The 27,266-nt window shown below is 43.0% G+C and overlaps 1 protein-coding gene across 3 annotated transcripts in view; it reads left to right on the top strand.

Annotated features, from left to right (window-relative positions):
* Nucleotides 1-27,266, top strand: part of AGL (amylo-alpha-1, 6-glucosidase, 4-alpha-glucanotransferase) — a 64,578-nt gene that overhangs the window by 8,348 nt on the left and 28,964 nt on the right. For 2 of the 3 annotated variants that reach the window (XM_018571683.1, XM_018571685.1), the window contains exons 1-8: nucleotides 7,587-7,693; nucleotides 7,995-8,144; nucleotides 14,889-15,099; nucleotides 17,677-17,843; nucleotides 19,669-19,872; nucleotides 21,721-21,902; nucleotides 24,660-24,771; nucleotides 27,076-27,199. In XM_018571683.1, the coding sequence (XP_018427185.1) occupies nucleotides 8,063-8,144; nucleotides 14,889-15,099; nucleotides 17,677-17,843; nucleotides 19,669-19,872; nucleotides 21,721-21,902; nucleotides 24,660-24,771; nucleotides 27,076-27,199 (1,082 nt within the window). In that variant the 5' untranslated portion in view covers nucleotides 7,587-7,693; nucleotides 7,995-8,062. Of the gene's footprint in view, nucleotides 1-7,586; nucleotides 7,694-7,994; nucleotides 8,145-14,888; nucleotides 15,100-17,676; nucleotides 17,844-19,668; nucleotides 19,873-21,720; nucleotides 21,903-24,659; nucleotides 24,772-27,075; nucleotides 27,200-27,266 lie in introns of those variants that run through there. The other variant, XM_018571684.1, reaches the window with a different exon arrangement.

The raw sequence follows: 27,266 nt of genomic DNA, 5'->3' as shown, positions 1-27,266 counted from the left end.
TCCCCCCCCCCGTCCGTCCCCCCATCTGTCCCCCTGCCATCTCTCCCCCCTCCATCTCTGCCCCACGATTTGTGCCCCCACCATCTCTGCACCACTCCAATCTGTGCCTCTGCCATCTCTGCAACCCCGGCATCTCTACCACCCTCGATCTGTGCCCCAACCATCTCCGCCCCCTTTACCTTCTTCGGAGGGATCGGCATGGTGTCAGTTCGTCTCAGGAGGTGGTAGAGTGCGTCTCAATAGGTGGTAGATGTGTGGTTGCAGGTGCTGTATACAGGCCCCCCGAGGTCCCCAGAAGGCTGCCGTGGGGTCCCCACAAGCACAGGACCTTATGGCAAATTAATCCATTAAAAGTCATTTACATACAGTGTCTTCATCCTCTAATCCATGCTATGAAACATACATGATGATAATAACAATACAGGAGCGGTATCACTTACTTGCTGATCCTGCTGTGTGAATGAGCAAACAAACACAAACTAATCCTGTGTTGATGAGTGTTGATCCCATGACTGACTGACTGCATCTGAGCAGCAGATTTACTTTTTATAATGTTGTATGTTGCTGGGTAAACTCCTATTCCAGGAAATCAACACAAGCCTTCAATATATTTCAGTTTCATTATGTCTTTATGCATTGTGACTTAAAACAAAACATCACATGCTGGCATAATAGAAAGTGAAACTGAGGATGGGATTCAGAACTATGATTTTAAATAAAAATATTGCGAGCAGACAGTTTTTTCAATGCAAAAGAGATTTATGAGCAGAGGCCTCCCAACCCTCATGTACTGAATGGTATTGTCTCACTTCATTTTGTAAAGTGCTGCACAAACTGTTGGTGCTGTATAAATCCGTATAATAATAATATACTAGCAGGGTTATTCACAAAAGGGTGAAGAGTTTGGAGAAGGCAGGAGAAGTGAACAATCTAGGACAGCATAGCTGATCTGGAAAGTGAGCTGAATTGGAGAATTTTTCCATGCCAGCTATGTTGTCCTAGATTGTTCACTTCTCCTGCCTTCTCCAAACTCTTCACCCTTTTGTGAATAACCCTGTAGGTTTCTTCTACAATAAAAACGTCTTAATTGCCTGTTAGCAATCTTTTTTGGAATGCACACTGAACTCTAGTCAGATACCTAGAGCAAGCTTATAGGATGAACTTCAAGTAGCTGAGTCAGCATTGACCTGTGTTAGAATATACTGGAGCACTATGTAATTGGTGTTATTAATTCAAGGCCTCTGATTGTTACCTAGGGCATACCTCCCAACTTCATGAGATTACACCTTCCAGCACAATTTATTTATGCAATGGATACACCCATGTCACACCCCAAGTTATGCACACCATTAAGGAGGAAGTTCACCCTTATCTTCAAAATAACAACAAAGGCACCTTTAGAAATGTTTAGTAATGATAATCTACAGACAGATACTTCTAGAACATTGAAGGTTTTTTTTCTTTGAATACATTATTTCTCTTTTCTTCCCCAGTCATCTGACAGTGGCCATTTTAACTAAGGGCAGATTATTAGGTCTCCCTTTACTTCCTGGAACTCTGGCATGTGACCATGCACATCATCTCAGAGGAGGAAAATGCCTTTCCCTGAGATCTCATGAGATTACAGATGAGATTTCCCAGCAATGCTCTGCTGATGTAACCTTCCCAGGATGTAACGCTTGGGCACATTATATCATTTGTGCCAAAATGGACCAGGAAGTGGTCAAAAAGAAAATGTAAGTGAAATAAAAATATGTTTGTTTAGCTAATGAATGTAAGATGATTTCGTATCAGCACGCAGTCGGCTCCAGTCGGCTCCATGCCCTCTCATCACAAGTGACGAGAGAGCATGGAGCCGCTTCCCGGCCAATCAGGAAACCGGGCAGCGTGTAATGACGCGCTGCCCGGCTTTCTGATACAGGAAGTACTTGTGCTAGGCATCGGAGCATTTGGGCGAGTATGAGTACTTGCCCAAATATTCGGTATCGGCACCGATATCGATACTGGTATCGGTATCGGTGCATCCCCAGTTATAACCCCTGTGAGATTTTGTTTGCCTCCTGTGTCCCATTGGGGAGATCCCCCTTCTCTTCCTGTCTGATAGCCACAACAGGAAGTGAGAGAAAATCCCTCTAAAGTGAAGGAAATTCCTGCTGGTCAGCAGGGTCACCAGAACTACAGTCCCCTTCAGAAGATTTCCTGTTCTAGAGACAGCCCAAAATTTGGGATTTTCTTTCACTTTCCGTGATAACAGTCGCCAGTTCATATTGAAAGGGCGAATCTCTCTAACAAGGACACAGACCGCAATAAAAACCTGACAGGAGTTTTAATCCCTCTCCACTCCATCCAAAAACTTTTAAAAAAGGTTTTGGATTTAGTTGCACTTTTAGAATGTACATGGTGTAATGTTGGGGAGCTCACAGAACACTCACACATAGCTTTTCCATCTTTATTACTTTTTCCAAAGGCAGACAACCAAGGAAGGCCAACATAAAATAGCTTGTCTTCAGCATAACAACAAATATTGTCTCACCAATTCTCCAGTTGTCCCACACACTCACAGTGTCCCAGTCCTTTAAAGTTTTTCTCCTGCAGCACTGCTGTTTCTATGGCCTCAGGGCCACTGTCCATTTCCTCCAACCTCCCTGGCTGTTCCTGGTGTGGCTCCAACACACCACCTAAAAAGAAAAGAGAAATAATGTCACCAGCACACCATTCTTTGAAAATCAATGATCCATTTTAATGGCATATTGCCATCCAAAACAAGCGCTTTCGGGGCCGCAAAGGCCTGATGAAGGGGACCCTTTGCGGCCCCGAAAGTGCTTGTTTTGGATGGCAATATGCCATTAAAATGGATCATTGATTTTCAAAGAATGGTGTGCTGGTGACATTATTTCTCTTTTCTGTGATTTACACGGTGCCTTCCGTGGTCACTACAAGCACCCACCCAGCTTTGGGTTTTGCGGTAAGGAGTGCAGCAAGATATTCTGTTTATAGAAGTTTATCCAACACACCGCCTGCCTCGGCCCTCGTGTGCCTCCCGCACACACCCCACCAGGCTCCCCTCTGACTTCTGGGTGGAGTCCTCCTGACTCCTGAACACCTATGTTCCTCTTCCCAGCTGGAGCCCAGAACATTAGCCAGCACCCATTCCATAAGGGCTGTGCACAGGTGTGCAATCACCAGGTGCTGGTCCCTACTAAACCCCGGACCCAGGAATGGAGATCTCATCCACCCCAATTCACTTTGAAATCTCCCAGTTCCAGGATCCCATGCCAAGCACAGAACACCCAGAGAGAACTGCAAAGCCAGTTCTTTCCCAGCAAAATAATTTGTTTCCTGGAACCGCTCAGCCCCTCTGGCTGAGAGTCCTGGGTGACTACAACTCCCAGTTCCACCGTGGGATTGCCACACAATACCACAATGGAAAACGTGCTTGTTTAATCCCAAAATAGTGTTTTTTTTTAACATGACGTTTTCTTTATATCGGCTTTCCCAAACAGCAAACAAGATCATTAGACGATATGATAAAGATTTTAGTGCAGAATAACAATTAATAAGAATAAGCAGTTCAATAGAATATATTCATAGATATCTGTACATCTGACCAAAAAGGAAAGACAACTGAGGAGGAACGAGGGACAGATGGAATTGGTTTCAAATGAGGGACAGTTGGGAGGTAGGCCCTAGGGTTTTTTTTCCAACTATAGTGCGTGAGGAAGTGACTGTTGTGTTTTCACATGTACAGTATTTGTGTTGCTTTTGAAGGGTCCTGTAAATGACACAATATGCTGCTGGACTTTTCTGACTTTCCTTTATCCATGCTTGCAGTGTTGACAATGAGAAGGAGAATAGGTGTGTCCTGTATACAGTTTTCAAGCAAGCCTGTGCATGTACTAGCTTATCTGTTATTTTCCATGCCACACACCAGTGTACAGAGCGGTGCCAAGTCATTTACCGACAACAGACCAAAGCCCATAAGCCTGGGCAAAGGTCCACTTTAACCCTCGCTGCCACTGGCTTATGGCATACCTCGCTGGCAGCAGACCCCTTTAAACAGACTCTCATTGGCTAATCTGTTCATGTGTACAGCTAACTGTCAGCTGTTGCCAAATCGATGCCAGGGGCCGCTTTAGTGCACGCTTAACTTAACACCCCTGCCTTGCTTCCTCGGCTCCCCTGCCCCTCCTGCGGGCCCGGCATCACGGGTGTTGGCAGGAAGTTGGGGAAGGAGACCGGCTAACATCCATTTGCCAATCTCCTCCCTACTGAATGGGGCCAGAAGCGACGCTGATTGCATCACTTCTGGTCCCCCAGGTGTCATTCTCCGGTGGCAGAAACCAGGAAAGAAGCTATTGGAACGCAGTAGCTTCATTGGAGTGGAAGGGTGACGCTATGGGTCTAATTCACCCTTAATGTCATCTTAAAGAGTACCTGTCACTTCCAATGTGCTATCACACATCATTGTAGCTCCCCTATGTAAAAGCAATTCAGTTAAGTGAAAAAAAAATTAAATTAAATAAATGTAAAAATTAAGAATAAAATGTTAAAGCCCCCCGCCCCCACGAGAGCCTGCATATTACTGTGAACATGCATCAAGTGTGCCTACGTACGAAAATGACAATCACGCTACACATGTTGGGTATGCCAATTTACATGGCAGGTCCTCTTTATGGAGACATCAGGGGTCTCCAAGACCCCTAATGTCACCTAGGGACCCCCAGAGAAGCTGATGAAGCAGAGATCTGCTTCACCAGCTTTTGTAGCTGGGAAGGCCAGCTGAATGCGGAAGTGATGTAATATAAATCACTTCCTGCATTCAGGGACCGATCTCCCTTTGATCTCCTGTCACAGAGCAGCCGTGCCGGACCCGTTCGCACCGGGCACAGTGAATCTCAGGCCCAGCAACGGCAGTGACAGCGGCGGCTGGGGGGAGGGGGGAAAACCACAGCTAATACAAGCGATCGGGCGTCTCTATACATATCGCTTGAATGTAAAGCTCCCGGACGGCAGTTTAATTACAACGGTCGGCCGGGAAGCTACTCGTCCGGCATTTCAAAATGCAGCACATGTTGTGCATGTTTTAATGTGCTCCTGCACCGCATATGTGTGAACGGAGTCTCATCATGTGTGTTACACACTTTAAGAGCGGGGTGCTAAACCCCCTTCCTGTCCAGGCCTTTTTTCAGTATTAAGTGCTGAGGTACTTTGACATTTATTCCGTCATGCAACGCTGTACTGAAATTCATTGATATCATTTTTTTGGGACATATAGAGCTTTCTTTTGGTGATATTTATTCACCACTGGGGTTTTTTTTAGTTTTTACTATCAGGGTTAATCACTAAGCTGCCGGAGGCAGCCGAGTGCCTAACCGAGCCATAATGAAGTGAGCCGAACAACGTTTGTCTATTCACTACGGCTCAGTATGGCTGATTTCAGCCGTACGTCGGCTGACATCATCCGTACATCGGCTTCCTTCGGCTGCACTTCAGTCAGCCGATCATGCATTGCAAAAGGACTACGACTCAGCCGATCCAACATCTGAATCGGCTGAGCCAAAGCTCCGGCAGTTTACTCGCTGCCCTTCTCCCCTATTCACATAGGGGCCTAACGGCAGGGAGTGAATAGCCGAATGCTGCCGAGCGCATGGTGGTCGTGTTTTTCGTGCGCTTTTTCTCAAGGAAAACCGCACGGAACGAAACTGTGCAAACTTTAACATACACGCGAATTCCGCTCGCTTGTATTATTATGTGTGACGCGCGGTTTCCTAGAGTGCGGCCGCCGCAAAAGTCTGTTCAGCGCGCATTAAAGTGCATGCTTTTTATGTTTAGAGCGGTTCCGCGGGTATTCGTACGGTTGAATACCTGCGGACAACCGCTCCTGTGTGAATGGAGCCTTTAGTCTCTTTTCACACTTGTGCATTTGCATATTCGTGCAGTTTTATAGTTTGTTTATGCGTGTGCGTTGATGTGCATTTTTTGCTGCATTTTCATGCGCCATGCGTTGTTTTGTTTTGGCCAATGACAATATCTGTTGTTGGTTATCTTGCAATACTCATGGAAGAGGAGGCTGGTTGTTATGCAGAAAATGTGCTAAAACATGTCCATGCGGTTTTCATGAAATCCCATGTTTTTGGGACCAAAAACACACCCAAAGAAGGCACCTGCACCTTTCTTGCCCAGCCCATTCCTGGATGCAAGTCAAAATGCTGTTTTCAGTGTGGGACATAGTACAGATTGAGGTGTTATATCGGAGAGAATGAAGGACTGAGTACATTGCAAGGTGTGGGTTGTATGTGTGCATCAGTGTACATTCACTAGGAGGGTTGTATGTGTATATCAGTGTACATTCACTAGGAGGGTTGTATGTGTATATCAGTGTACATTCAGTAGGAGGGCTGTATGTATATATCAGTGTACATTCACTAGGAGGGTTGTATGTGTATATCAGTGTATATCAGAGTACATTCAGTAGGAGGGTTGTATGTGTATATCAGTGTACATTCACTAGGAGGGTTGTATGTGTATATCAGTGTACATTCACTAGGAGGGTTGTATGTGTATATCAGTGTATATCAGAGTACATTCAGTAGGAGGGTTGTATGTGTATATCAGAGTACATTCAGTAGGAGGGCTGTATGTGTATATCAGTGTGTACATTCAGTAGGAGGGCTGTATGTGTATATCAGTGTACATTCAGTAGGAGGGCTGTGTGTGTATATCAGTGTGTGCACTCAGTAGGAGGGCTGTATGTGTATATTAGAGTACATTCAGTAGGAGGGCTGTATGTGTATATCAGTGTGCATTCAGTAGGAGGGCTGTATGTGTATATCAGTGTGTGCATTCAGTAGGAGGGTTGTATGTGTATATCAGTGTACATTCAGTAGGAGGGTTGTATGTGTATATCAGTGTGCATTCAGTAGGAGTGCTGTATGTGTATATCAGTGTATATCAGTGTGTGCATTCAGTAGGAGGGTTGTATGTGTATATCAGTGTGTACATTCAGTAGGGGGGCTGTATGTGTATATCCGTGTGTACATTCACTAGGAGGGTTATATGTGTATATCAGTGTACATTCAGTAGAAGGGCTGTATGTGTATATCAGTGTGTACATTCAGTAGGAGGGCTGTATGTGTATATCAGTGTGTGCATTCAGTAGGAGGGCTGTATGTGTATATTAGAGTACATTTAGTAGGAGGGCTGTATGTGTATATCAGTGTATATCAGTGTGTGCATTCAGTAGGTGGGCTGTATGTGTATATCAGTGTACATTCAGTAGGAGGGCTGCATATGTATATGGTTGTGTACTCAGTAGGAGTGCTGTATGTGTATATCAGTGTATATGGTTGTGTACTCAGTAGGAGTGCTGTATGTGTATATCAGTGTATATGGTTGTGTACTCAGTAGGAGTGCTGTATGTGTATATCAGTGTATATGGTTGTGTACTCAGTAGGAGGGCTGTATCTGAAGGCGAGCAGTAGAAAGCAGCTGTTTGTGTGTGAGAAGTGGGAGGGTTTGGCCTGTGTATGTGGCTAGTACTGGGCCAGTGATAGGCGGGTTGGGATGCATTGAGTACAGAGGGAGGTTCTCGCTCTTTGCACTGTCCTGACTGTCACTCTCTGCACGTCCTACATTCTGCCTGCGTCTCAGGGACATTTAGAGGGTCTTTGAAGGGGGTGTACACGAGGAGGAGGTGAGATGCATATATATTTAGATTGTTCGCTGAATAACAAACATTGTTTAGATGCCAGCATCATGTTCTTACCTCTTCCTCTCTTTCCTCGGGCACACTGTGTGTCTGGCAGCTCTGTGCGCACTGATCCCTGCTGTGCAGCCTCCAGTATAGTACATGTAACCTTGCAATCACAGACTTGATCGTTTTTTTTCCCTTGACTTCCCTTAGACAGGTTTCTACAATGTAAGTGTGCAGCCTCAGCGATGGCACATCGGGCCGCTGTGTTTCCTTTATTGAATTCCACCCTTATATTTTACAGGGGTCACTTGTGTTTCTATGTCATCGTTGCCTGCAGTCTGAGAAGGAAAGCAAAGCCTGGAAGCCACAATGGAGCACACTAAGCAGGTTCGGGTTCTGATGCTGAACGATATGGAGAAGCTAGAGAAGAGGCTCTTCCGGCTTGAACAAGGTACGCTCAGTCATCCATCCTATAAAGTGCTATTCTCCTTCTTCCTCTGGATCTGTGATTTCACCTTCCATTGAATGTATGTGTATATCAGTGTGTACTGATATGCACACTATGACAGCGCGGTTTTAGGTTTTAGTCAATCATTTGCTACTCATCTGACCTTTGAAAGATGCTTTTATTTCCCAAACTACATGAGCTGTTTAGCTTTTATCCTGCAAGTAACCTCAAGGCTATTCTGATATACATCTGTAGTTTCAAGGGTTATTAACCCCTCATTTGTTTTTGCATCTATCTACAGCTAGCAAGTAGTAGATAGATGCAAAACGAATAAAAAGAGAAAAATTAAACTTTTTCAAAGGGTTAATACTTACCTGTGTCTCTGCAACGGGCTCCCGTCCGAACATCTGAAGAGCCTCGGGCGGCCACAAAGGATCTCGGGGCGGGCGCATGCACACTTCAGATGTTCGGCCGGGAGACGAGGAGAGACACAAGGTAAGCCTATGGAGCAGCGCGCACCCGCACAGACTCCGTGGGACATCAGAGAAGAGGAATACAGAGGTGTCAGTGCGGGAACGGAGACCCGCACCAGCGCTGGAGGGACAGCTGAAAAGGACAGGAAAGAAGAAGATCGGATTAAGGGGAATCATTTAAAGGGTTTCTAAAGCCTTGGTTTTTTTTGCATATATCTACGGCTAGCAAGCAGTAGATGTATCCAAAATGTAAAAAAAACCAAAACGCTTTAACAGCGGTTTAAACTTACCCCGTCTTCGCCGCGCGCTCCCGTCAGAATATCCGAAACTGCTCGGGCGGCCGCAAAGCATCTTGGGGCGGGCGCATGCGCATTTCGGATTTTCAGCCAGGAGATGAGGAGAGACGCAAGGTAAGTCTAAGGACGCGTGCACCCGCATGCAGACACTGTGGGACAGGAAGTGCCAGCTAGCACAGAGGAGTCAGCGCTGGATCGGAGAGCCGCAGCAGCGCTGGAGGGACAGATGAAAAGGACTGGAAAGAAGAGGAAGATCGGATTAAGAGACATCATTTAAGGTAAGTGCTGACATTAACATTGGGGGGAGGGATCTTTTTTTTTTTTTTACTTTAATGTCACTTTAAGGTAAGTCCTTACTGGGGTTGTGGGGACGGACGGACTTTAGTCTTAATGTCACTTTAAGTGAAGGAGAAAGGACAAATTATTTCCAACATGTTGCACCAACATTTCTTCATGCATTTGATTATTGTACACAAATGGTGCAGCAATCTTGCACAGTGTTTCTTAGGTTATGCCCACCATAGACAGACACATGAACATATGAACTTTTGTATGATAATCTAGCAGTGTATGGCCAGCTTTAAGCACAATGGATAGAATGAAGAACTTGTGCATCAGTGAACAGTGTAGCTGACAATGAGGGTTTCTGCGGGCTCCTGTTACATCATCACAAGGCTGTAATAGTTACAGAGAGCAATTGCAAAATTCAAAATTGCAGCCACAGCTCACTTTGTGTTTGCAGAAGAGTCGTTGTACTCCCAAAACATAACATTGCTTGAACTCTAGGCTATAACCTTTGAAAAGCCTTGTGGAGGAAAATACAGATTTGGCACGACTTTATTTGTATTAATTGCCTTTCAGTGATCAATGATTTATTATTTGCAACCTGCCTGCCAGCAAATCCTAGTATACAAGCCTGCATCTGTTACCTTGGCCCCATCCCCCATCTGCTCCCCCACCCCCGTCTTTGCTTGACTCCTGCTTACTTGTGTTAATTGGGTTATAATCCATTGGGCAGCTATGGTGGGTTTATGTAAATTAACAAGTTTACTATAGAAGTAATCATTCAAAAGCAGCTTAACTTAGTACCATAGAGCCACAGTTCTATACATATTGCAGGAAAATCGCAACTGTGACTCATAAGCGTTGGAAGTACTATTTCTTTTTTGAAGAAATGTCCGACAAGTTTGAAACTTCTGCTTCATTCCCTTTTCTTCAGAGAAAAGTGAAAGTGCTTTTATCATACATGTACCAGGGTGGACTGACTTAAGCCTGCCATACACGTGTCGAATCTATGCCAATGCGGTATGTAGGCTGCTGTGGGCTGTTTGAATACAGTAGCCTAGATGTGTGGCTAGGAGCGCCATTTAAAAAATGGTCATCTCATTTGAGGTTCCATTCACATTATCTGTGTTGAAGTTGCGTTGGCCGTTGTTTCCAGCGCAGCGCCCTGTCACGGATGGTGCCCATTCACACCACTGTCTTTCAGTGGGAACGCAGCTGTGGGCTCTGAAAAAAAGGAAGGCATGCTTTACTTTTTTTCAACTCCGCAGTATGAAATGCAGTACAACCGCCTTGCACCCCGCTGTGCCCATAGAGGGAAATGTCACGCATGTACTTAACAATTAGTTGAATGTTAATAATCTTAGATCTCTGTTTTTTTGAAAGTTCAACTGTGAGCTGTTTTTAAATGTACCCATGCAGTACACAGCACATGAGGGAAATGCACTTATCCCAATAGTTAGAGCAGACATGTGACACTGCAGCTGTCACAACTTGGCTCTATGGATCTAGAACTGAGCGATTATATACCACTGATCACTCAGTTCACGATTTTCTCCCTGCAGAGAGCAGTGACTGTCAGTCACCCCCTTTTCCTTGTTCCTCCAGCTCTGAGTGAAGGGAAGGACAGTGGAGGGGACGGGCACAGCTGGCTCTGGCTCTACAGAGGCAGAGCCAGCTGTCATTCAGGCAGGAGAGTGGATCCCAATCAATATTGTCGGCATCTATCCTGGCTGCAGCGCGGCTCTGCAATAGCCCACTATATGCTGAGTTTTGTAAATGTCCTCCTGTGACCCAAAAGAGAACTAACACCAAAAAATGTTGGGCCATAGTTCTCTTTTAAGCGTGGGGTAATAAGGCTACTACAGAAGAACTTCATAATGCATAATGGCGAGTCTGTTCTCCTGAATCAACAAAAACAGGTGATTATCTGAGATTTCATTTCCTACAAAAAAGAGCTAACGTTATGGAATGCTAAACATATATGAATAGCTATTCTCAGGATTTATTTATGACTGATTATTGCCTTTTGTCTATAGTTCACCTTTAATGTGGGTATGAACCATTGCTGCCTGCTAAAACACGTGTTTAACATTGTTTGTAACATCCTCATCCTTGTCCATTCTGAATCATATACGGGGTCAGGCAAGGTGTGATGGATTAGTCATTTTTTCCTTTAATACGATTATTACTAAAGCTGGCCATATACTACAGGAGTCGGACAAAATTCAAGCTCTGGTTGGCCCTGTTGGCACCACTGCATCAACAAAAGTTGGCATTTCAATAGATTTTTGTTGAAGGAGGCGGGCCGATTGTCAGCTGAACAGTGACTGCAGCCAATTAATCGGAGTGCTGTTTCGGTATTCTGACAGCTTTGGCCACCGGATGTCAAGGTTTAGTAGCCAGCAGGGGAGATTTCTCCATCCATGCTGTTTAGTGGGGCTGAATGAGACAAAAATGACAAGTGTATGCACAGCTATAGTATAATATAGTGGTAGACTGAGAAGCTTGACATGTTTGGTGTCTGTTTACCCGACGTGACCCCGTCTTTTATATTTTACCAAAACCTTGGGTAATAATAAATGTTATATAACATAATGTAGTGAAAACCTCCAGATTTTGTCTGCTCCAGTTTTGATAAATTCCCTTCAATGTGTTAAACTATTCAATCAAGGAATGTCTGTTTGTCTCTAGCCCTCCCCCATTGTCCTTTGGCCAAGCCTGTTTGGAGGAGAAATTGATTGTCTAGGATGTGTTCTCCCATCTGATCGTTATTGTTTTTCCATGAGACAAACTGGCACTTGTCAGAGCTCCCTCCGCCCCTCTCTAGAGGCACTAATGTGCCAGTTTCATTAGAACGCTTGTTCTGCACCTGAATGATGCGTGCACAACTGGTCACCATTGTCTGTAGGCACCTTAAGTCCAGAATACTTTGCCTGCTTATAGGTATTTGTTGTAACTCAGCAGCCAAGATACTGAACTTTGTCCAACTTCCTGTGTCTGGCGAGGACTATGTAGGTCTTATATTACAGAAATCACTGAAGATAGCGCTAGGTCTTACTTGCTGAATGATGCATGCATAACTGACCACCATTGATTGTTTGTTTGTAGGCACCTTGTCCAGGATACTTTGCCAGCTTGTAGGTATTTGTGGCACCTCAGCAGCCAAGATATTGAACTTGCCCAAATTCCTGTGTCTGGCGAGGACTGCATCTAATGAAGAGAGCTTGCAAATGCTTTAGTTCTGCATTGTACAAACTTGCACTTGCAGGGCTCCCTCCTCTGTAGGCACAAATGTGCCAGTTTGGAGCTTCATTCATTAGAATGCTTGTTCTGCGTCTGAATGGTGCATGCACATCTGGCCACCATTGATCGCTTGTAGGCACCGTAAGTTCAGGATGCCATGCCAGCTTAGGTATTTGTGGCACCTCAGCAGCCAAGATACTGTACTTTGTCCAACTTCCTGTGTCTGGTGAGGTTACATCTAATCAAGAGACCTTGCAAATGCTCTAATGCTGAATGGCACTTGCAGGGCTCCCCCCTCTACAGGCACTAATGCGCCCATTTCCCTGAATGGAGCTTCGTTCATTAGAATGCTTGTTCTGCGTCTGAATGGTGCATGCACATCTGGCCACCATTGATCGCTTGTAGGCACCGTAAGTTCAGGATACTATTTTGTGGCACCTCAGCAGCCAAGTTACTATACTTTGTCCAACTTCCTGTGTCTGGTAAGGACTACATCTAACGAAGATAGCTTGCCAACACCTTAATGGTACTCCTTTTTTTTGCTCTTAACCCTTCATTCATGTACAAATTTAGGGTGAAAGTCTTCAACAATGTAAAACATTTTCTATTTTCTGTACCTCCCAAGCAGTGCTATCAATGCCTATATTTTATTTAGTTTTAGGTAAAAAAATTTTGATTGCTTCTACTCTGGTCTGTGTTACTGTGGGGGGGAATTTATCAAACCTGGAGCAGACAAAATCTGGAGCAGCCGTGCATGGCAACCAATCACATTCTCTCTTCAGTTTGTTCAGTTAAGATTTGAAAATGAAAGAGCGAAGCTGATTGGTTGCTGTGCAGAACTGCTGCAGATTTAATAAATTCCCTTCATGTGATTAAGTCTCAGATGTCTGACATTATTACCTTGATGTGTGCAGGCATGCTGTATATATTCTGTGCCTAGGACTAAAGTAATATATGTAACATGGTGTCCGCCTGACCTTATCCACGGCTTTTTACATTGCCGACATCTCCTGAATGGTGAAAGGCCAAGTTAATTTAAGACAAATATTCCTGGTGTCATCGCCCTCAGAAACAGGACACCCGTGGTATATATCCTTGCAGACAAGCTAATATTAGCGGACAGTGCAGGGAGTACGCTGGAATAGGGCCTGGAGGTGACCTTTCAGTGTCATCTACTTATCTTACAATAACGTGAAAGTCATTTGCTGTCCAGTTATGTTTTCAGAATAAGAAATAACATTCTTTTTTTTTAAAAATAACTAATTTGCACAGTTATTTTTTTCTGAATTGATAAACACAGGGTAAGGGTTATTTAAAGTCAATGTCCACCTTTCTGCCATTTTCAGGTAAGTTCTATCTAGAAGCTACGGCATGTTGGCCGTGAGCACACATAGTATTTGAGGTTGAATAAAGACATTAGTCCATCAAGTCCAACCTATAGGATCTTGTTCCTAGGAGTACTACCTGTACCCCTGTATATTACGGTCCCTTAAGAAATCATCCACATTCTTTGCTGAAATCACCGCCCGTGGCAGTGAGTTCCAGACCCTAACCGCTCTAACTGTGAAGAACCCCCTTCGCCCCTTGTGCTGGAACTTCTTTTTCACCAATTTTAGGTGATGGCCTCTAGTTTTTTTAGTGGAGTTAATTTTAAACAGTTTATCGCTAATGTTGCTACCACCGTTGAACATTTTGTACATGGAGATCATATCCCCCCTTAATCTCCTCACCTCCCAATGTGAACATGTTTAAATTTAGTAGCCTTGTCTCGTAGCTCTGGTCCTCCATACCCCTAATTAGTTTGGTTGCCCTCCGCTGGACTTTTTCCAGCTCATTGACATCTTTCCTTAGTACTGGTGACCAGAACTGGACCGCGTACTCCGGATGAGGTCGAACCAATGATCTATAAAGTGGCAAAATTATAGACTTGTCCCTGCAATAGATCCCCCTTTTAATACAGGACAAAACCCTGCTAGCTCTGTTTACAGCAGCCTGGCACTGCAAACTACCTTTCAGTCTATGGTCCACAATGAACCCCAAATCTCTCTCCATTTCTGACTTCCCCAGCGGCATTCCCATAATGGTATACCCCATTTTTTTATATACACACGTGAATGCAGAACACCTGATTCAAGTGCTGCCCCTAATTCTTGCAGTCTGCTGCTGTGTAGTGATTACAAGAGGCTGAAATTGTCAAGTTCAGATTATTGTTCCAGTTGAAATAAAAAATACCTTTTTGATTCAATTATTTTATACGTAATAAAAATTTAAAGTAAAGGTAAAGTTCCCTTTATAGCTTGATTTGCTGGTGCTAGGGCTTTCATCTGTATAAGTCCCAATGGCTTTAGTAAATTCTATTCTTCAGTATGAAGTGAAAGACCAGCCACTTACATTTATGAACCTTTCCAATTTTTGTTGCGTCTAAGTTCTACCATTTTCTCTTATTTCAGGCTTCGAGCTACAATTTAGACTGGGCCCCACTCTGCAAGGGAAGAATGTCACTGTATATACCAATTATCCCCCACCCGGAGGCATCTATGACCGGCAGACTTTCTATGCTTTACAATGGCAAAACCCAACTGGCCGAGAAGAAGATTCAGACAAGTTCTGCAAAGTGGATCTGCAGGTTGCTGGCTCATTTCAGTATCGCTTTGATCACAAGTAAGTAACAGAAAGGTAATCTCTAAATAGTTTTTTAATTCTTCCTTTCCTGTTTTTAAGCTATTTCGTTTCTTTCGTTAAATCTAATATTTAGGTAGTTTCCTAAGGGTTGCCTCTCTAAAAATGTAACATTGGGGCCTAATCAGCCACTCATATCTTTGTAGGTCACTCCTTTTGTTAATTTCATAGCTTATCATCTCTGATTTGCTTCAGGGAGTTGCCATGCAGATAAATGTTTACTGAATAGTTTCTACCAAACACTCTCTGAGTGCTGGAATTATTCCCATTCCATATACAATCTCATATTTTTTATTGTTCCCATTGACCAAATGTAGAACTTTATCCAAAACCTTCAATGTCAGCTTTGAGTAGAGTGGGTGAAGATTAGAACCTCGTTCAAATCTATATTTTGGCCACGTCTTCTTTGGTTTCCTTTCACTTAGCCCACCTTTCTGACCACGTTTAATGTTGCATGGCTACATTCCCTAGCCCCCAACAATCCGAAAGCCCCCCCACTTACCTCAAATGAGGGGATCTTTTCTCTAGAGTGTCCTGGTAATTTTTGAATGTAGTGTGAGTGTGCTGGAAACATTCTCCAATTCAGCTCGCTTTCCAGTTCATCTATGTTGTTGTCCTAGATTGTTCACTTCTCCTGCCTTCTCCAAACTCTTCACCCTTTTGTGAATAACCCTGTAACACTTGATAACATATGCCCAAGTACCAGGTAAATCTAGGACTTTAGAACAGCAAGGTAAGTATATTTAATCACAAATCCACTGTGCTGCCCAGTGATCCCATGAGTACTCTGGCTTCTGTAAACTGAACACCCAAGAAAAGCCCATCTACTCTGCTACCTTATGTGCTCTTGACGCCTCTTAAAACGCTTAAATGTGGTTTTTGTATTATATAATGAAATAGGGGTGAGGTCTCAGACCATCTGGAGGTACTGGATCTGGGTAGTACGAATTGAGTTAATAAGTCTGATCAAATATGTGGAGCTTGCTCAGTGCTTGTTCTGTGGCTGGTCATTAGTAGAAGTTCTATAATAAATGATTTATAAGAACTATAATCCATAAAGATGATTGTAGCTCTAGATGCATATATTGTCATCAAATGCAGGACATGGCTGTGTGCCATCAGTGGATTTAAAGCTGAACACCTAGCGGATAATAAAACACAATTTATTATTACCATGTATTTATACATACAGCTACATCCTGCCATTCGATAGAGATATGGCCATTTTTTGTCAGTGTAGGTTTGCCTGCGCCTGTATGCACTAACCCCTAAAAAGTCATTATTTTTAAAAAGAACAAACATAATTATCTAAATCTGTCTTCATATCAGCTTTCTGAATTCCTCTGTACAGCAGCAATGGCTCGAAAGTATATGGCAGCATTCTGAGCTAGTCAGGTTTGTATTGCTTTGCACAGGCTGTGAACATGCTATGTTGTGTCCTTGGCCCGCTGACTTAATTAGTTGTAGTGTAGTCTACATAGTGCATGGTTTCTCAACCTTTTTTTTAAGTCAGGGCACCCTGACTTGTGTTTCCCCCCAAAATCTGTAACACACATAGGGCTTTGGTATGGATTTAAAGGTGAGTCCCCACGCAAAATAACAAAAATTCCTCCCTTCACATTTGAGTCCCCCTTTTCACATCAGAGTCCTGAGGCCCCCCCTTCACATTAGAGTCAGCATGGTAGTGGACGGGATGTGGAGCAGGAATGGACAGAGGTGGAATTTTGTCCTCTTCGGAATGCTGGAGGAGGTCCTGGATGCAGCCTACTCTGAATTAGCATCATGCATTTCCATGGTACTGATAGCTGGCACATCTACATCATGGAAGTGCATTACACTGTGAGAAAATTTGAAGGCACCCCCAACAAAGCCAGAAGGCACTCAGGGTGCCATGGCATCCTGGTTAAGAAAGGCTGGCATAGTTGTCCAGGACCTAGCAAAGCTGACTGGCAGGGTCACAAGATTGACTAACTGCATATCAATTTGCTTGCCTGCTTTTACATCAGTATAATGACTATGTATGACTACGTATGTTCATAGGGTTTGCATTGAAGGTGGTGCAAATGTCAACTGCAATGTACAGAAACGTTCCAGCTAAGGTGATCTGAGGACTAATTTACAAAAACTGAGACAAAATGGGACAAAAGTGTTAACAAATCAGTTTTTCTTCTAATAAAAGCATGAAGTGCAATCTGTTACTGTGTGTCATTTTTTTTGCTGTGGTTGTTGTAGGTCAATTGTTTTGTTATCTGGATTACATTGGGATGTATTTATAAAAATCAGGGCAAAGCTTTTACCTTTAACAACCATCATTTTACTTTTCAGTCTTCTAAATGTTATTGGGAAAATGTAGTTGCTGATTTCCTGGTATGGGCATTTTCTAAATGTTGTTGTTTTGTATTTCAAACATCAGCCTCACTTAGGTTTTTAAAATAGAGCTACACTTACTTGTGGTAAATATATTGTATCTCGTAGATGTTACAACCTAATTTAAAAATCATTACATGACATTACCAATTAACAATATAATGTGTCCTAAGTCTTCCTTTTATTTTTCAGTGGACAGAAGAGTGGGGAAGGTTACATTGTAGTGGATCCTCTTTTGAAAATTGGAGCTGATAACCGTGTGCTCCCTCTGGATTGTATCACCCTTCAGACCTTTCTTGCAAAATGCCTGGGGCCATTTGATGAGTGGGAGGATCGGTTGAAAGTAGCCAAGGAGTCAGGTATTCAGTTCTGCTGAACAACAAACCATTGTCTTGTTTTTCCAGTGGCATAAAGTCTTTGTTTTGCTTTTAAGACAATGGCTCTGTTATTAATTCCACTTCCTAGTTTGACGGAACTTTATTTCCCAAGCTGGCAAAAGGTTTGTAAGTCATATGTGGCATAGGGGCAGTGGCTGCAAGGGCCATCGCTTTGACAGGACCATGCCTCCTACAGGCCCAGAGAGACCTCCCTGCCACTCGGTGTGTATAGTGTTCAAAGGCCCTCAAGGATAGTTTTTGCCTAGCTACGCTTGAAACTGAATGTAGTTACATGGATCACACCGTGGGGGGAATTTATCAAAACCGGAGCAGACAAAATTTGGAGCAGTTGCCCATGGCAATCAATCAGCTTCGTTCTTCAGTTTGTTCAGTTAAGGTTTGAAAATGAAAGAGAGAAGCTGATTGGCTGTCATGCACGGCTGCTCCAGATTTTGTCTGCTCCAGTTTTGATAAATTCCCCTCAATGTGCTTTCAGGTGGATTACATTTTTAGAAGACTGCTTCTGGATGTGAGTGCATGGATAGGTGCTAGAATCAGTACATTTCCCTGAGTCCTTCGGTGCTATTGAATGCAGATCATTGTTCCTGCATTGAATAAATGAAACATACAGGACTCACATCTAAGAAGGACAAGCATAGCATAACCTGAAACATAGCATTGGAAGCTTTCACAATGGAATCCTATCTTGTGCATTGAGGCCATTGTTCACTGCGTGAATGGTATAGTACTGTTTTATGGGTTTTTGTGGCCTGTTCTCATTATGCTTTGCCTGACTGCTACAGCACTGTATAAACTAAAAAGTCATTTTAGGCCTAATCTAAGAGATAACTGGACACCTTTTAAAGGATTTAAAAGCTGGCCATACATTATGCAAATTTTGGCTGGTTCTTGATGGAGCGGCCACAATCCGTACAGTGAGTGCCACTGTCGGCACCCCTCCGACTGGCATCCCTCAAACAAGTTTAAAGGAGACGGTTGGAAAATCTTCAGCCAAACAGAGCTTGGACAATCAGCTGCAACCACCATGTTGATAAGGCCACGCTCAAAAGCATTGATGGAGGAATCTGTTATGCTCTCCTTGTTCAGGGCGGCAGGCTGCATGAAGAAAATATAACAGTGTATAGCCAGCTTTATTGACTTTTTTTTTACCACGTTTCATGTTACACCCATATTTAGGGTGTAATCTGAAACATGGTCAGATAGTTCTGCCCATATGTTAACAAACCCTTAATTGAAAAAAAAACTTTTCTTTACTTTTAAATACAATTTGTATAGCTTAACCCCTTACTAACACTTAAGCTGCCCATACTCTGCTCGTATTTTTGCCAAGTACGCTGACTCTGAAATTCGAGCAGTGTGCGGCCCCATCCGGATCCCCCATCAATTCTTCTGTCACCTTTTGTCGAAGGAGCCAGGCTGAAAATGCTAAATTAAAAAAAAAAAACATCCTTTTGTTTTATTCTGATTCTTTTGCTTTGCTTTTTTATGTGTAGCCTTGCATTAGAACATACCCAAAATGAAGAAGTGCCTTTATTTTATGTATACATAACTTTATCATGTTTTCAGTCATAACATAATTTTACTGTATTAATGGTACAAACACAAATCACAGAATAAAAGGTGCTTATTTAGTCACAGTGAACGTGTTGTTTTGAACTTATTTTTAGTTGAGCAGGAAAAGGTTTATATATTTTTTGTACATTTTTTTACATTTCTTTTTGCCTTTAGAATAATCATTAAAAAAATACATAAGCATTTTTAAAATATTTTATTTCATACATTGCAGGTTACAACATGGTGCACTTTACTCCCCTCCAGACTTTGGGTAAATCTCGATCTTGTTATTCTTTGGCTGACCAGTTGGCGCTGAATCCTGATTTCTCCAGGCAAGGGAAGAAATACACGTGGAAAGATGTTGGAAAATTGGTGCACAAGATGAGGACAGAGTGGGATATGTTGTGCATCACAGATGTTGTATATAACCATACAGGTAAGAGCTCATGTACATACAGTCATATGGAAAAATGCGGGTACTCCTGGGTGAATTCAATATTTATAATGTTGAGTGAGAGAAAAAAGCATCAACAACTTTAGAAAGTATACTAGCTGGCTGCAGGAACCTGTTGGAGGCTGTGATTAGTTCCGAAGTGGGAATTACTAAATACTGACTGATCGTGGGACCAAAGATCACAATACGCCATATGTTTTAGTTTTTAATGCTTGTTAAGTTCTGCTTTTGGCTTGGTGATTGTGACGGTACAGAGCAGTGTAAGAATCCTGATCGCAGTGGTCCTACGAGGATATAATAACAATGCTGTCCAAGTCCCTTGTATGTGTTAAAAAACAAATTGATAACCTGTTGCTGTCAAAAATCTAGGAATGTCTGTGTACAGCCTTACTTTCTGAGTTCTATAGCTCTATTTAACTGCTGACTGCTCAAGGCAAGGGTCCCACAGTGTGCAGGTACGCTTGATTCTTTTACAGTGCACAGTGCAAATCAAATGCTTAAAACTGCTTATCAAATCGAACAAGAACAGCCTGATACAATCGGAACTTATAAAGGGCTACCCACACCTGCCCTTAAAGTGGCAGTGTGCTACGTATACATAATTATTATAAACATCCCATCGTACAATGTTAGAAATGTTATTGCTAGTAGTAGTTGGACACATTCAACCATAATTGTTCTGTCATGTTGAAGACATTTCACTGAAACGTTATACATTTTCTTTTAGAACAGTGGTTCTCAACCTGTGTAATCTCAGAACCCACATTTGTCTTTGGTAATTAGGTCACGACCCAAGGCGCACTGCAATGGAATGCACGGCATTGCAGTACCCGGGCGTTCAGGTTCAGACGATCGGACTGTTGGGTGGTGCGTTTGGGGTGTCATTCAAATTAATGGCAACGCAACACACCTCCCACACCAGAACACGCCGTAGGTGTGGATGCGTGGTACTGAGCATTAATGGGACTGTGGATTAACGCACTGCAATAGTGTGAACAGACCCTCAAAAACACTAACCGAGACAAACAACCACAGACACAATCTCACACACTCGCAGACATTCTCACACACACACTCAAAAAAAAATGTTTTTCTTTTTTTTTTAAGATCCCCCCAGTCTCCCTATCTTCTGAGAACTGGAGTGGATCCTCAGCCTGGGGTCCAGTGTGGGCTGTGATGGAGCTCCATCCATATGTGCATTGCTTTTACAGCTCCCTTACGCACCCTGTATGGGTGCCAGGAGCCAGAATGTGACGTCAGTTTGGTCCAGGCACCTCTACAGTGCACGTGGGAGTTGTAAGCAATGCATGTATAGATGGAGCTCCCTTGTGACCATACCCCCAGCCTACCCCACCTCAAACTGACACGCAGTGCCGGGCAGCATATTTTGAATGGCTGTTCTGCACGAGAACTGGTGGTGCTGCACTAGGGGGAGGCTGAGGAGTGTCCCACCTAGAAAAGTGGAAGGCATGTGGCGACCCACTAAACATGGGGTCGCAACCCACTTTTGGGTCACAACCGCCCAGTTGAGAACCAAGGTTTTAGATGATATTCTGGGTGAGACTTATCTATGGCCAGTGCCTAAGCATTGTGCAGTTATGTTTCAGATTGTAAGCTCTCACGGGCAGGACCCTCCTACCCATCCTGTGTTGATTTGTATTGTAAATGTAATGTCTTTCTTATATTGTAAAGCACTGCGCAAACTGTTGGCACTATCTAAATCCTGTATAATAATAATAATAATAGTATAATATTGTTACATTCCATTAGTGTTGCTGCATCATAGTGATACCTTGGTGTAAACAAAGGTGTATTCATTTTATTTTACAGCTTCTAATAGCAAATGGATTAAAGATCACCCAGAGTGTGGGTACAACCTGGTTAACTCTCCCCATCTCAAACCAGCCTGGTTACTAGACAGAGCATTATGGCACCTTACCTGTAATGTGGCAGCAGGAAAATATGCTGCACGGGGGCTTCCGGCCCTCCTCCAAAATGACCAGCAGCTAAATGTAAGTTAATTGCCTTATATGTTTTATAGACATCAGTAGAATCTGGCCACGTTGGAGTCGATAGAGCATTTATATTCTATGCAGTGAGATGATGGATGGTGCAACACAGTTGCTGTACAGAATCTCTGCATCAGCCTTTTTTAGGGGAAACAATAGCAGCCCCGAGATCTATTAGAGACTGTCTTAAAGCAAACCCTTGCAGAGCATAGCAACAGGTTTACTTTAATGCTAACCTCACCAGTAGCACATACTCACCTTCACTTTGCTCCCCTACTTCTCCGTTTGGCTGCAAGGAGCAAGGGGAAATACTCAGTGCTTTGGGTATGGGGGGCATGTCTTACTTTCCTTCCTTTTACAACTCTGGTGCTTGGCAATCGGTTGTTCATGCATTCAGCACTATCATTGTTTTTTTACTATATGTATTGGTATGTTTTACCAATGAACACTTAATAAATTGTGTTTCCATGACAAAGGATTCACAGAGAATTGTGGGTTTTCTAAAGTACACAGCAAAAACTGCTTCCTTTCACGTCCTATGCTTTTAATTTAAACATAGAAAAGACATAAAGGAAGAGAGAGTGGGATGAATGACTGCTGAGGAGAATGTGGAACATGTGAAAAAAGGTCTAGAGCCAAACCCACCAGGCCCATATGCAATACATAATGTTCAAATGCAATATTTTAAAGTTTATTGATTCTGCATTTTTTTAAAAAAGATGGATTTTGATCCCCTTACGGTTTACTTTGGTTCCTTAGAATGTAACATAATTCAACTCTAGATTGGATAAAACTGTATCTTGAAGTCCTCTTTGCCAGGGAAACAGAAATAAGCTACAGTGTGGTGATTGACATGCCCTGCTGTATGAATGGAAATGTACTGCTGGGAATACCAGCTTTGAATACCAGCTGGGACTACCAATTTTGAAGTTAGATGGCTTTGAGTCAGTCAGCTCAGGAGTGAAGAATGATCTTCTAGGTGTGTCTGCTGTGAGTTTAGGCTGATATGTATTGAGCAGTTCTGCTAGAATGTGGACATGTCTGAAAGCAATAAGAAAAGTGAAGTCCTGGAACCACACGTATATGGTCCTGTATGTTGACAGTTGTAGAGGAATTCAGTGTGTAATTGTTTTCTAGTGATGAGCATTAAAGTGTATGTTGCCCTAAACATTCAAATCAGTTTTATGTATCTTTGATATACTGCCATACTGACCTGTATCTCCGTGGACAATTTACCAGCCATGCCCCCAGCACAGCAGCCCTCTTGCGTGATTGATAGCAACTCCTTATGATGCATGGCACATAGATAAGGAACATACTGTATGCCCCCCCTGTATGTAACAACTCAATGCCCACCACCCCACTATGGGGAAGAGGAATAGTCAAGGAAGGCGGTGCAGTCATGTCACCACCAAATAAATGATAAAAGAAAGGTACAAATTATTATTATTTTTTTATATAAAAGTCAATGAAATTTGAGTGAAACAAAATACTATTTGCTAAATTACACTACGGTGTTTACAAACTTTAAAAAGCAAATGTAGTGTTATAGTCATGGGCAACACTTGATTTGAGTATTCATTTTATATTGAATAACATTGTATACAGTGGGGACTGGTTGGTCCCTTTGGTCAGCAACTTCAGTTTTTTGTAATCATTTTCCCTAGTCCCGGTAAGTAGATTTTATGACAGCCTAAGTATATCATATAGCAAAACACCAGTGTGATCAAGCTCTGATGGAAATAGCCATAAACCATGACCCATTACTAGTTCCATTGCAGTGATTCAGTAAATATATATACGTTTAAAGCCCAACACCAGCCCAAACATTTACTGGAAATATACAGCAGAGGTTTTATCCTTTTTCCACTGCCACAACTAAAGGGGACATTTTGGCTGGAGTTATGGTTGAATGATCTGAAATTATTATGTGTGAAACAAGTCCCTTTAAAGCAGTGGTTCTCAACCTTTCTAGGGCCGGGACCCCTTGGTAACATTTGCCAAGCTGTGGTGACCACCAACTGTAAAATATAGGGATCCACCAATACTAGTATCTGTGTGGGCTCTCAGGAGGCTATGCAGGCTCTCAGGTGGCTAGTGGGACTCTCTGTTGGCATCCAGTGCGGCCTCTGTGGTGCCCAGTTGCGAGCTCTGTGGTGCCCAGTGCGGGCTCTGTGGTGATCAAGCTCTCACCTCCCCTTACTCCTGCCTGTTCCCCTCTCTCTGATCCCCTCCGGCCGCTGCTGCTGCAGCGCCATCTAGGAGAACTGACACTGCTGTGCTAGGAGGAGGCTGAGGAGCCTCTTATCTAGAGCAGAAAAAGGCACGTGGGGACCCCCTCAACTGTGGGTGGCGACCCACAGGTTTAGAACCACTGCTTTAAAGTAACCAGTCACTAGCCTGAACAGTTCAAACTGAGTGTATAAGGAAAACTTGCTTAAATCTGACCTCTAGGATAAGCAAATAATCTCTAAATACAGGAGATGTGTGTATTCTGGAGCTTAATGTGCTTTGCGTATTTCTCCCAGATGCCCAGTTTCTGTAATAAGGACCAGTCACTTCTGCTCTCTCTCTCCTTGTGGAGGGTGATTGGTCTTGTACCCACCCCTGTGCTTCAGGTGCAGCTTTGCGTAGCATAACATCTACTCCGCTTATGAGTGGAATGATAGAACATCATAAGTAGATGCTAGACTTACTGAGTACAAAAGAGCAATGTGTAGTACTATATGTGATGGACAGTTTTCTTTTTCTTCTCCGCAGACTTTTCGTGGCATCGTATGGGAGGAGATCTACCCCAAGCTGAAGTTATGGGAGTTTTACCAGATCAATGTGGCCAAAGCCGTGGAACAGTTCAGAACTCTGCTTGCTTCTGGTATGCCACACAGTATCCCTGGTAGTAAGTAGACAGGAAAGATCCCTCCAGACTGGAGACACAGTTATACATCAATGGAGGTAGAATTCATTGAAAACACCTGCTTGTCAAAGAGAAAAATTATTTAAGATTTAAGATGGCCATGGGTAATAAATGGCAGTTCAACGTTAGGAAATTAAAAACTGAATAATATTGTCGGACATATAAAAATGCAAAGTTTGCATGCCAGCAAATGTGGTCAGCATTAGCCTTGTCATCTCAGATTACTGCAGATCCCTGCTGGGAACATAAAACACGGCTCGTAGACTTTCCCCCTGAGATCTGTTGGCCAAGGGTGTCTGCAGCAGTTCTAAACTGGGCCTTGCACTACATTGCAGTATACTGACAAGCAAAAAAAGGTGACATTTTACAATATAGATGGTACAGTCAGATATCCACCTACTTGATTCCCTTTGCAATTACCAGTTCATGCCAGATGCCTTCATGTTATTTCCTTTTACCATTAAGAGGGTGAGTGAAGACTTTGCCTATGTGATATAATTCTAACTCTCTTGGTTAGATCTCAGTGCTTAGGTTCCTGGGTCTGCATACCTGCTTGGGTCATTATGAGGGGTTCCCACAATTCTTATTGGTGGTTGTATTTATTTTATATTCCAGAAAAAGCAAAAGGAGAACATAAAACAAGTAAACGTAGGTGAAAAACTCCCAACTAGAGGGGAACGGAGTTGGAAATTAAAACAGGGAGATCTTAATTTTGGATTATCCTAGCAAACCCGCTGCTTTTCCCCTAAAATTAAAATATCACCGTTGTATGGATCATATGTTGTAACTGCACCTTGCTGTGACCACCCTCACACAAGTTTTAATCTGGGCATACATTGTAATATTCTCTTTGTTCAACCTGCGTGCTGAACTAAGAAAATATAACAGATTCCTCCATCAACACTTACGGGTGTTGATGGAGGAATCTCCCGCCTTTGTCAAAATACCTCAACCCAGCCAGCAGCTGATTGGCTGTCAGGTCTGTTCATTTGAAGATTTTCAAACTGGCTCCTCCTATCAGCTAATTGAGGAATGCCGGCAGAAAGGGTGCTGATAGCGGCACCCACTGTGCGAATTTCATCAAGAACCAGCTGAAATTTACATAGTGTATGGCCAGCCTTATTCTCACCTGTCCCTAAAGCTACGAGATGACTCTAACAGAGCCAATTGTCAAAATCCTTTGAGACGGGTCCATGCATGAACTTCATTCATTCCTTATAGAGTTCATACTTCATGCTGCTTTAGGGCTCGTTCACACTACCTCCGTTGGTTGATCACATGGTTCCATGCAATTAATGCAGAGTACTGCACAGCGCAGCTCCTGTGTGATTACAGTGCAGGAAGTGCGTTGTGTGAGTTTCTACAGTGCATGCTTAAGACCGGCATAGAAGGTTTTGGCGAGCAGCTCTGTATCCTCATCAGCGATTTCACACTGGATCGGGGACAGCTGGCAGGAGAGGCTGAAGGGATGCCAAGGCACAATATAGCTGTTAAGGTGCACTTACACTTTAAGATCACGTATAGAATTCAGCAGTATGTAATTTTAGTTATCTATTGTCTGTGAATACCTATACTGTTTAATCAGGCCTAAGCAGAACCAATGAGCAGAAGTCACCACACCCTTTCCACTGACTTGCTTCATTCCTACATTTTGTGTAAGAGACCACAACTACATTACACAATAACGTATTATCAGGATAGTTGTGATGCTACATTTCTTCACACCTTTCCTTGTGGTATATGTCTGTGTACATCCACTGTACATTGGTACAATGAAAAAGTGGATCAGGTTTTGTTAGTGATTCGTCAAGAATCGTTCGCCATTGCCAGTGTAGGGTAGAAAGCAATGAATGCATTATCAGTGACATATAGTTTCCATCACACTAGATAATATGCCAATCTGATCTTTTAGTTGTTCCCTCCTCTGTAGAAATGAGAGTGATAATTTTTAATGCACATCAACCAAATGAATGTTCACAGATCTTGAAGTTAAACATGCTGGTCAAAATACCTGGTCAAAATACCTGAACAATCTGATTGGATGCAGGCATTTTCAGGTATTCAGGGATTGAGGTAGTTTGACAGCCAGAGGGGCCGACTAGCAAGATCCTAAAGCTTGGCCCAGTGGGAGATTCCTCCTTCCACACAGTTTAGCGTAGATGGAGGAATCTGTTGCACTTTTTCCATCTGACCATAGAAACTCTGCAGACAATCTATAGGTGTATGGCCAGCTTTGAATTTGTTTCACATTGTATGTTTCAGGTGCCCGGAAGAAAGGATCAAAAGCAGACCCAAAGAACCTAGTGATCATTCAGGACCCACAATTCAGGCGCTTTGGCTCTTCTCTGGATATGGAAATAGCCCTTAGCACATTCATACCACACAGGTAAGCGTTTTTCAAAGTCTGTTTTTCGTCACCGTGCCTATGAGAAATTTGAAGGTCACCAACAAAG

This window comes from Nanorana parkeri, unplaced genomic scaffold (assembly GCF_000935625.1).
Source record: "Nanorana parkeri isolate BGI_ZX_2015 unplaced genomic scaffold, ASM93562v1 scaffold1809, whole genome shotgun sequence".
Classification (NCBI taxonomy): Eukaryota; Metazoa; Chordata; class Amphibia; order Anura; family Dicroglossidae; genus Nanorana; species Nanorana parkeri.
This window is presented reverse-complemented; position numbering and strand designations above follow the sequence as displayed.